The following is an 11,603-nucleotide window of genomic DNA, read 5'->3' as shown; positions in this document are numbered from 1 at the left end:
CTGGATTACTTTAAGTGTTGGCACACATCGGCGTTTTGGGAAGAAGTGGGTAAATCCAGTCGAAAGAAAGCTTTTCTGTGGCGATAGCAATTTGAAACATTCAAATATATACAGCAAAAAGATTGATAGAGTCATCACCTTCTCCAGCTGCCTCTTCATAAATATAAATAAAACATCACAGCAATAATGTCTAGCACAATACAACAGACAAGAGACAGGGAGCTACAGTATGGTGGGGCTTTAAAATGCAGAGTAGAAAAACTGGCGGATGCTAACTTACACGTACATCTCCACATAGAGTCTTTGTGCTCACACAGGCTTTGAGTCTTTGCTTGGCAAAGCTAGATATTTTAAGTCTTACATACTTTTTTTTCTTACAGCCACCTCTTTATTTATCAGCAGTTTTTGTTCTTAATGAGCAGTTCTCTTGTGGACTGTAAGTGAAATGATTTTCAAACATCCTTCTCCAGGTAGTTCCCATCTGAATCCAGACTTTGACCTCAGTCTTCCTCAGTTGGCATCCACAGATATCCACAGAAATCGACTCTGTTGGAGACAGTTCAGCTGCCTTATAACAGGACGATGGGCTTGATGTTGGCCGGTGCGCCCATGTACTGGGAAGACAGGTGGTCCTGGGAGGTGTAGGAGGTGTAGAGGCCTGTCACTTGCATGTCTGACAGCGGCATGTTCACTCCGCTGGAGACGGGAGTCAGGTTGGCTGTTCCCAAGTCACAGTCTGATAGTCGGAGGGGAGAGTTACTGAAGGTGCCCAACGCATCCAGGTTAAAGCTGTCGTCCTTCATTTCCTCCCACAGATTACCTGAGCAGATAGATAGAGGTTAGTGTACTGATGCAACAACACTTTAATTATACAGCAAACAAAAAACACTTTAAAGACCTATTAACCTTGAAGGGCAAAGTCCATGATGCTAGGGTCCAGTGCATCCACCTCTGTGTGTGTGTCACCATGCACGCTGTAGAAATCATCCGGCGGCTTGCTGCCGTGCTGGGTGAGTGGACTGTGGGAAAGGTCAGGGACCGTGTGGAGAGGGGGTGTCTGAGCCGGAGCAGGGGACATGGGGGACAGGCGGGCCTGAGCGTGGAGCTGGGCCTGGAGCTGGTGGTGCTGGTGCATGGGTAAACAGGGCAGGGACAGCGTGACGATTGGCTGTGGATGCATCTGGGATGGGACGGACAGCGGCAGGCCAGCGGGGCAACTGGTCAGACGGGTCATGCCGGCCTCTAGAGCCTTACGCCTGCAGTTCTCCGGGCGGTCTGTGATCAGTTTGTCCAACTCATCTGCAGGAAAAAACACAGTTAGTTAAAACATGACGTCATATTTTGATGACTCGCTGCCTTTTTGAGCAGTAGACCTTTTACATTTAACCAAATAAATGTCTAACCAGGGTTCGCCATGCTGCGGCGGATGGCTGGGAGGTCCTTGCGTTTCCACTTCTGCATCTCTTCCTCCATCTTGTCAATTTTGGCAGGGTTCAGCGCCCACAGACAGCCCTTACGGGACGAGCTGCTCGTCTTGTTCTCCACTTTCTCAAAGCACTTGTTTAAGGACAGGTTGTGTCTGACTGAGTTCTTCCATCCGTCAGGTGCAGTCTGCATGGAGAGACGTGTCGTATAATGAGTCACACTCTATCTACACGCACCTGTGATCTGTAATATTGATAGAGTATCATACCTTGAAATAAGGGAAGTGTTCCTTCATAAAGCTATAGATCTCACTGACTGGGAGGCTGCCAGTTTTGCTGTTCTTCAGAGCCATGGCAATCAAACAGCTGAAAGAAGAAGAGAGAAGGTTAAATACACTCAAGATAATTCAGAAGATTTGGGGGATATTATTATATTTTACCAGCATAAGTGAGGTCTGACCTGTAGGAATAGATTGGCTTGGGGAAAGACTTGGGCTGCAGCTCCTGGTCTTGCGGAGCCAGACGAGGTTGTGTGAATAGACTTTGGTTGTTGAAAGAGACATTGCTATAAAGCCCACCAGTTGAACACTATGATGAAAAGGGAGAAAATAATGAAGAACTTCCTCGTTTGCATTTATTCATTGTGACCAATTTAGTTTTTATCAAGTAGCATTGTCAAGAAAACCAACACAAAATAACTTTATTAGCTTAGAGTTTGGTACCTGTTGTCCAGTTTGGGTTAGAGAGTACACCTGCTGGGGTGTCGGCTGGTAGACTGAGGTAGGGCACTGGTATCCCGGTGAGGGCAGCCCATTCATGGAGAATGGAGACATCTGCGAAATGGATATACAGGATTATTTGTCAACCAACCCTATAAAACATAACACGTTTTTTTTTCTTGCAACGTTTTAAAACTCACACTTCCGCTGTGGGTGTTGATGATGCTGATTCCCAGAGGGCTGTGCTGCATGTTGCTCTGGAGGTGGAGCATGGAGCCTTGACCTGCTGTCATCGCAGTCATGTTGCTCAGCTGAGCTGTGAGGAGGAGCAGCCAGATTATTATTATTATTAGATTAAAGGAAAATTCACCCAAAAAATTTCATCTTTTCAAGCGCTTTCTATTCATCCAAAGAGTTATAGTGTGATTTTGGATGTTAACTGTAGAGTACAGTTTAATGGTGGTTAGTTTTTGATGCTCACTGCACCAAAAAATACCACACACTTATAAGAAGCTTATACTTATAACCATTAAAGTTTCTTTCTTTCTGCACAGTGACAGAGTTGGAAGTGTTTCGCAATTAAACTGCTAAATATAGGGTCTGTGGATTGTCTTGTAAGTAACCATTTCATTATGTTATGTTGTTTTTTTCAAGTACAATTGTTTGCATTTTGATCTGTTGAGCACAATATTAAAGTGAGTAAAAGCTAATGTCATATGAGTTTAGTGAAGAACATTTCCCAATGGCAAAATTATAATTGGTGTTTATCTTTTGTTATAAAACTGTGTTTATGTCTGCAGAGGCCAGAAATCCAGAAGAATCCAGCGGTCCTGATTCAGCCAATCAGAGAGATGATACGTTTTTTAAATGTTGCACCATCCCCTCCCTGTCACCTCACCTGTCTGTTGCTCCAACAAGCTGCCCTGGGAGGGCCCGTTACTGTGGCCCCGGCTATCAGCCATCTGCTGGAGTCGGGGCACATCCACAGAGGTGAGCCATGACAGAGACTGCAGGTCCCCAGGGAGGTCCTCCTCCCTCAGCTGGGAGGGGTCCGTGGTCAGAAGCCTTCAACAGAGGAGGGGGAGGAGGGTTGGGGGGTTAACACACACACGGCTGTCGGCTCAAACACACACACACAGACCACAAGTGGAATTTAAATCTAAACACTTGATAGGACATTTTGTCCTTCAGAGTCAAAACCATGCGTAATGAGTCTGGATGTGGGCAAACAGAGATGAAAGCTGCTCAGCGGAGCCGTGTATTAGCCATGCCATCCAGGATTTACCATAAGTAGATTAACCACAAGTGTTGTTTAACAGCAGTGACAGTTTTAATCAACAATGAGGGAGTTAAACAAGCTTTCCATTCAGAGTAAATCATCTGTTGAGATTGTTTGTTTTTTTTGTGGCACACTGATCTTTGTTTTTCTCACAGTCTGCTTTTTTGATCATGATGAAAACTAAAAAATTAAGCTAATGCAAAATAGCAATTCAATTTTATGTTTCAACTACGAATATTTTTTTCAACCTATGATTTTATAAATGTTGTTCTTTCTATTTAACCGGTGCACTGCCGGTACCAATCAGTGTTCAGTCACTACGTCTTTTATGTGGCGAGCCTGGAACAGAAAGAAAAGAAAAGAAAAGAGAGGAATCCTCTTGAATCCTCTCCAGTCTCCTCTGCACACACACACTTACTGTGCAAGGGTTTAGTAATTGGGGTCGCTATGACAACACATACTATTCAGTTAGGGTCTGTAGACACTGTAGGAGTACCCCCCCCCTCCCCACAAATCTCCTAATAAAAAATCAACCCTGTGTCAGGTGACCACGGCCTCGCCTTACACCATTGGCTGAATCATAAGTAAACAACGCATGAGATCGTTTGAAACATGGGACAGCAGCACATGTTGCCTGCAGCAGTTGGCCTTCGTCTATTGAAAAATGATCACCTATTGTGTCCCAAACGACAAATCTGCCCAGTGGCACGTGGCTCTATTGTCTTCCCCAGACCCTTCCTTGATTGTCTCTGTCGTTTCTTTTCTTTACACAGCCCCTTGCATTAATCTGTTGGAATGACAGCCCTCACATAAGAGGGACAAATAGGATGCCATCTGCTTCCCTGTCCCTTTCCAGCCTCTATCCTCACGGCTGCCCCCACCATCACCCCCCTTCCCTCCTCAGGGCCAGAGGGGGTGCAAATGTAGTTTGAGGTCAGGGCTCTGTGTGTCTGCCGTCTGAATAAAGTGACATCATTGCAGCCAGGAATCAGCAGCACACGTCCTGGAACACCTTGCATGCGCCAGTAAATGATTTAGAGCGATCATCTTTTTGCAGCAGGTGTTTAACGCCCTGCGACGTGTCACAATATCTCTGCTGGAGCTTTGAAGTTCAGTCTGTGAGACTGACTCTCATTCTTTTTTAGTTTTCTTTCACTTCTGACAAAATTAAGAAATAATGTTCAAGGCTAACAAACTGAGATTCTATGACTGATTGAGTGTTGTGTTTTTAAAAAAAGCCAAAAATTAGATGTGTACATGCACTCAAATAAAAACACAATATAGCAGGTCTTTTACACTTTTGTTTGACAAATATATTTTCCATGATGAATGCCCAATACAGACTGATAGAAATATACAATACATGGGGGGTATCCCCACCTCCCCTCCTCTCTCTCTCTACCAGCAGCATAGAAATTGTTCACTGATGCAAAACATGTTGAGCTGGTGTCTCCATGTATCATCCGAGCCTTCCCAGAGGTTCAACAACACTAAATATTGCACCCTCCTCCCTCCTTTCCTCCCTCCCTCCCTTCCTCGCTCCTTTTCTAATTGGGAGCCACTTGTGCATACTGGTGACCCGGAGCGCCCGTCTCCCCCTGAGCCGGCAGGCCAAGAGGCTCAGGCTCTCCGTGTGCCGACAGCGGGAGTGTAAACAGAGCTGATGGTTTCTGACAGATCCATTCAGACTGAAAATCATTTATTCTTCAGGATTTTTTTTTCTCTTTCTCTCATGAAACCCCCCATGCACAAAAAGAGCTGTCCATCTACCTTTAGATGAAACGTAGTGGGGTTAGACAGTTTGTTCCATGACCATTTGGGAAACACCTTAAAAGAGTTTAATTAATGAAAAATATGCCTTCTATCTATTGAGGCGTCACAGATTTGATCCCGAGTGTTTTTGGCAATATGCAACAAAAAATAACATGTTGTTTAGTACTAGAAGATTCTGGTATAACTGAACATATTTGAAATCACAAGTCTCACCTGTAGTCCTGTGGAGACGGATGATGCCCGGCATTCTCAATTATTCCTGACATCATGGATGTAATTCCACCTTCTATCATTTCCTGGGATATGTGGTACCACTGCAGTGAAATAAATACAAAGAACACTCTTTAGTGAGTCTTCAAACTGAGATAAACAAGCTATGTAGAAGAAATTATCACAATATTAATAACATTGCTTCAAATTGTCTTCAGTAAATAAATATGGTGGAACAGCATGTGCTATCTTAAAATATAAAATTGCAACACAAAAAGCAAACTCAAATTTAAGGTTTAATGAACATTAAACACAATAATAAACAAATTTTAAAAAAAATTAATAGTAGTGCATAAAACTCCTATTTTGCATCAGGGTGCCTTTGTTGTAGCTGAAGCCTGTTATACAGTTTGAATGCTTTTTGTTCCCTTTATTCTCACTAATTGAATTTCATAAAAATACATAGAATAATATAGCTTGTATTCAATAAGCTTTCAAATGTTTGCATAAGTTTGGTCATATTAGCTCAGGTTTAAATGTCATTTAGCCATGCCTACAGAAAAGTTATGGTTAAAGTGTAATAAAAAAAATCATTAAAATGTAAATATTCTCATAAAAAGCAACAATCCGACAAAGACTATGATGCTGAAAGGGAAAAAATAATAAAAACTCACCTGTTTTGGGTGTTATTGAAGAGTGTGTGAGCCGGTCGAGAGCCCCTGTACTGTATTTCTCTGTGTTGCACTTTGATTCTCCCAAAAACCGTTTTTAAATTTCCCTCTCTGGAGCTGTCCAGCAGTCGCACATGCGCAGTGGAGACTTCAGCAGAGCTCCCAGTCGCAGGAGGCTCCCATGGGTTTGACAGCTGCTGTTAATGCACTAGAGCCTGTTAACAGCACCCACACCAGCCACACTTTCCACACAAACCAAGTGCAGAAGCAGCTTTTAATTTTTCTTTGAGATTTTGTTGTTTTCTCTCAGTTTGTGGTGACTTTGGGAGCTCCTCCTCTGCATCCAACACGTTTGTTGCATTAAAAAGTCAGGTCATCCTCCATCCAGACATTGTTGTCCTTTTATTAGATGATTATTATAAAGAGATCATATATATAAAGGCTATAAAAGAAGTTCCCTGTCTGTCTTACACCGTCCTCTTGTGCGCTTGTTCCTCCAGGTGCGTCTTAATAAAACACAAAATACGTTCAGGCCTAAAATCCTGTTGAAGGTTATTTAGAGTTGAGTATTTTAAAACCAGGTTAAGTGCAGCAAAAGCAAGAAAAAAACCCACCTAAATTAAATTTAAAAAATTGAATTAAATATCCATTTTTGCTTCACTATATATCCTCCTGTTCAGGTTATTCCCAGTCAGCTGCCTCCATCAGGTCTAAGTCGGTGTGAGTCGCTACTTGTCCTGGCATCTGTGTATGTGAGTGTGAACTTTTTTTTTTTTTTTTTTTAAGGGAAGTACTTGTAGATAATTTGCTTCCCGCCGCTGTGGCCGCGTCCTGCTCCTCTCAGCAGTGGGAAAAAGAGCCCGGGAGGCGGGTAGGAGGTAGGAGGTAGGGAGGGCTGCTGGGCTGCAGGGAGGCGGTGAAGGAAGACACACACTCCTCTACAGAGAGAGAGCAGCTCCACTACAGAAAACACACTGTGGCATCAAACTGCATTTCACTACATGCACCAATCTAGAAAATAAGGAATTACTCTGTCACCACCTCCTCACACTGTTAAGAATGTCCCAGTAAAATAACAGTAAAGAACTGGCAGCAGGGTTGCCTTTATGTGACTGTAAAATTAACATTATTATACTGTCGCTGAAATATACAGCTTTGTACTGTTAATGAAAAATATAGTTTGAACTTTTTTTTTTATTAATTTCACAGTATTTTACAGTTAATTTACTGTTTAAAGATACATTATATAGCTGTTTTTCACCTTTCTTTTACATTATCTTACTGATTTGTTTTAATGCACTATTTAGGTTGTATTTTTTTTACATACATTTTAATAAACATTATTTTTTTCGTAGATGAAAATAATTAGCAGGTTACAGACATAGGAATAGTCACACTAAATACAATTAAAGGCACTTGTTAGAAAAAAGGCTATAATAGACTTGTTGACACTTTTCCCAAAATGTCTGTCTATAGCTGGCTACAAGCACAGAATGCAAACCAGAACAACATGTGAGTGAAGAACAGTAAAACTAATTCACTTATTTTACAATCATGTACAATGCACAAGCCTCACATGTGCAGATCAGGTCCCAGAATTATAAAAAAAAAAATCTTGAAACTGTTACTGATGATACTTTAGACAATTGCTGACAAGTGCTGTTTTTTAAGAATGCATTATAGTTCAGTTAAAAAACGGCCTATGAGTGTAATTTAACAGGTTTTCTTTTTTATTAACAGTAAAGCACTGTTTTTAGCAATAACAGGTTAATACTGTTGAAATCCTGCTGTAAATTAACAGCAATTGTATACAGTGCAGTTAAGATTAAGTGTACAAAAAAAACACTTCCAACTGCTGATTTTCATTATAAATATTCATATAAATAGATAGCTATGCATATGCACAATGGAAAATAACTTATTTTACACAAGAATAAAAAAATTATAGGCTGCAGTTTGCCATGTTATGATTTGAGCATATTTTTTATGCTAAATGCAGTACCTGTGAGGGTTTCTGGACAATATTTGTCATTGTTTTGTGTTGTTAATTGATTTCCAATAATAAATATATACATACATTTGCATAAAGCAAGCATATTTGCCCACTCCCATGTTGATGATAGTATTACTAGACAAATCTTCCTTTAAGGTACATTTTGAACATAACAAATGTGTGATTAATTTGCAGTTAATCATGATTAACTATGGACATTCATGCAAAAATATTATCAGCAGGCCTATCTCTTTTGCCTATATCATGGAAATGGATGGCAGTTTTGATGTGATTTTTAAGGATAGTCTAATTGACTTTTTCCCCCATGTCTGAAGGTCTGTAAAAGGGACGATTCGTGTTGTGTTAGTAGCCTATTTGTTTGTTTAATTACTATTGTCACAACTTCTGAGAAAAATACATTAGTATGTGATTCATGCATGGACCCCTGGGGTCCTCATGGGAACTCCAGGGGGTCCCCAACAAAGGACAAGTTACATTTCTATTGTTTGATTAACAGTTAATGGTGTGTCTTCCCAAATGAAATATCTCACTTGTTTATCTGTTTTATGATTCAACAGGACATCAAGAATGACATGAATGAAATCTTCCTGGAGTGAATGAGTGAAAATGTCTGAATGAGATAACACAAGCAGGTATATGGTCTTTTTTTTTTTTTATTTGTGACACCTGTTGGAGATTAAAGTTTGCGGCCGGAAATTAAAGGGGAATTCCTTAAAGTCTGTGGGGAGCCTGCAGTGACAGCAGCAGTATCAGCCCCATGGGACCCTACAGATGGTAAATCGGCCTGTCACAATAGGCACAATCAATGATTACATGCATGAACGTAACGGACAAAAACAAGAGCATCCTCACAGAGCAGGCCTGGAGGTCCTAAAGCCCGCAGGGTTGGGACCTGGACACACTGGGAGGTGGCCTACTGTAGGTCAAGAGTAGGTGGTGGTGGTGGTGATGATGATGATGATGAGGATGGTATAATGTGAGCAGTAGGAGGAAGACTGCATATAAATAGCACAGTTTCACATCAGACAATGTGTCCTTGAACAGTTCATTCATAAATTAATCAGTGCATGTGACAGCTGCAGGGGTTGGACAAAAAAACAGAAACATCCTACTAGAGCTGAAACAATTAGTTGATTGACAGTAAAATAATCTGCAACTATTCTGATTAATAATTTCAGTATTGTTTTAAGCAAAAAATGCAAAACATTCCCTCAGAGCATCTCATCGGTGAGGATCTGCTTTTGTCTTATGTGATAGTAAACTGAATATCTGGGTTTAGGGGTGTTGATCTGGGGGGGGAAAGCAATTTGATAACAGAAAATAATTTTTTTTACTATTTCGTAGACCACCAAGGATTAATTGATTGATGGAGAAAATAATTGGAAGATTGATCAATGTAGCCGTCTTGGAAATACAATATAACAGCAATGTCAGCAATCCAAATTAAATTTGTATTTACTGTCTGTTTTTGGTGAGATTTTAGTGGATTTTCATTCAACTTGATGGCCATGTTTGTTTTTTGTAGTGTTGTTTAGCAAATATGATGTTGCATATCTTTCAGTCTTGTGTGAATCTATTGTATCGTTACTACTATTCACCTCTGTAAATGCAGTTTATTAGATAAGATTACATCAGTCTTAACTCCACACCATATTACATAGTTCTGCAGTGTTTTTCAACTGATGCACCAGGTAGTTCAGGCAGTAATTGTCTGTCTGACGTCTGTAAGGCATGTTACCTCACCTATAAAAATGGTTATTGTCAGACCTACTGTATGTTTAAACTGACACTTGCTGCTAATTGCAGTAATAATTAATTAATTACCAACTTAATATGACTCTGTTGTGCAGCTGACTGTGTTTGTATTTGGGATTTACACTTTGCATCTTGAATTGCCTGCGCTTCAGTCACTAAGTTCAGTCAAAATTATGTAATGTAGCAAAGGGAAAGTCTCAAAAGTCATGATATCATATAGGAAACACAAGGAAATCCTCCTTTAACCGGATAGTGGTAGCCTAGTAATGGTAGCTCTAAAATACTGCTGAATAAATATCTTGATAATATTATGCCCATCGTGCCTACATTTACTGCAGGCGTGCACAGTAGGTGGGACACAATAACAGAAACACCTTAATAAAAACAATAGATAGATATAGCAGTTTGCTTTTTTTAGGCCTTAAATGAGAAAAAAGTCCCAGAGGTGTTGTGTCAGGTCGGTGGTAATTTCGGCAGCTGCAGTTTCAGATGTTGGCGAGCAAATTTTCAGTTTTGGGTCTTGCCGTTAATGTTGATGAGGATCTACTTGTGTCATATCTTTGCCAGGGAAGGTTTCTTCTGTTTTCCTCTCACTGCATTACATCATTTGTTATGTAATGGAAAAGCAACATTATGCGCTTTTGAAAACTATTGTTATTCTTTTATTGTAAGGTGTTTTTATTATTCTGTCCCTGTGCACCTGTGCATGCCTTTAGTGCATATCAGAATAATTGTGAAGTTAAGTAGTAAATAGCACCTAACAACACATCCAAAGTGAGCTACCATGCACGGTGCTGCTGGTCTGACCATCAGGCGTAATTTGGGGCTCAGTGTCTTGCCCAAGGACACTTTGACATGTGGATAGGAGGAGCTGGAGATTGAATTGCCAACCCTGTGATTAGAGGACAACCTGTTGCTCTCCTGAGCCACAGCTGCCCTATATAACAAAGTTGACGCGATAATAACACGTTAACGCAGTTTTATAGCTAGAGTGTAGATACTGGTATCATATGGACCGAAGGAATCCATTGGTACCAACCAGGTCATACTAACTTATCAAGAGAAGCTAAATAACGCTCTAAACTTACGCTAAATTTTGGCAAAGAAAAACTGGCGTGGCCATTTTCAAAGAGGTCCCTTGACCTCTGACCTCGAGATATGTCAGACATGCCCGCTTTATGATAATAACATGCAGTTTGGGGCAAGTCATAGTCAAGTCAGCACACTGACACACAGACAGCTGTTGTTGCCTTTTGGGCTGCAGTTTACCATGTTATGATTTGAGCATATTTTTATGCTAAATGCAGTACCTGTGAGGGTTTCTGGACAATATTTGTCATTGTTTTGTGTTGTTAATTGATTCCCAATAATAAATAAATACATATATTTGCATAAAGCAAGCCTTTGCAATTTGCCCACTCCCATGTTGATGATAGTATTAAATACTAGACAAATCTTCCTTTAAAGGGACTATTTGTAACTTTCAGAAATGCTTCTTAACAGCGACACCTGTGGCCGTGAAATCAACGAAAGTCAGCATCGGGCTCGCGCCTGCTCGCTCTAAATAGACACGAACGAGCATCGCTCAAAACAGTGAGGCGACACACGTCAGCTAAAAGCACAATATCACTCTATATTTCAGCTGCTTGGCAGTAATGTTAGCTGACCAGACGAAGGTCTCTCCATGAATCACTGCTGATACTGTGTTTGCTTCTCCTGCCTCAGCGCAGGCTTCAGCAGCGGGGCTCCGCAGCGAGA

General features: G+C 40.9%; 1 protein-coding gene across 1 annotated transcript; it reads right to left on the bottom strand.

Moving 5' to 3' along the window:
• Window positions 1–569: 569 nt before the first annotated feature.
• On the bottom strand, window positions 570–7,086 carry foxn4 (forkhead box N4). Its single transcript, XM_037777401.1, has 10 exons — window positions 6,080–7,086; window positions 5,409–5,509; window positions 3,042–3,208; window positions 2,344–2,459; window positions 2,147–2,257; window positions 1,885–2,012; window positions 1,694–1,790; window positions 1,404–1,611; window positions 907–1,299; window positions 570–820 (listed from the first exon to the last, which is right to left on the bottom strand). Exons 2-10 carry the CDS (start codon window positions 5,486–5,488, stop codon window positions 570–572), a joined length of 1,551 nt encoding a protein of 516 aa, XP_037633329.1. The 5' UTR covers window positions 5,489–5,509; window positions 6,080–7,086.
• Between the last annotated feature and the right edge of the window lie 4,517 nt (window positions 7,087–11,603).

The sequence above is a fragment of the Sebastes umbrosus genome, chromosome 8, assembly GCF_015220745.1.
Source record: "Sebastes umbrosus isolate fSebUmb1 chromosome 8, fSebUmb1.pri, whole genome shotgun sequence".
Lineage (NCBI taxonomy): Eukaryota > Metazoa > Chordata > Actinopteri > Perciformes > Sebastidae > Sebastes > Sebastes umbrosus.
Note: the sequence above shows the minus strand (reverse complement) of the source record. Positions and strands in the feature narration are given on the sequence as shown.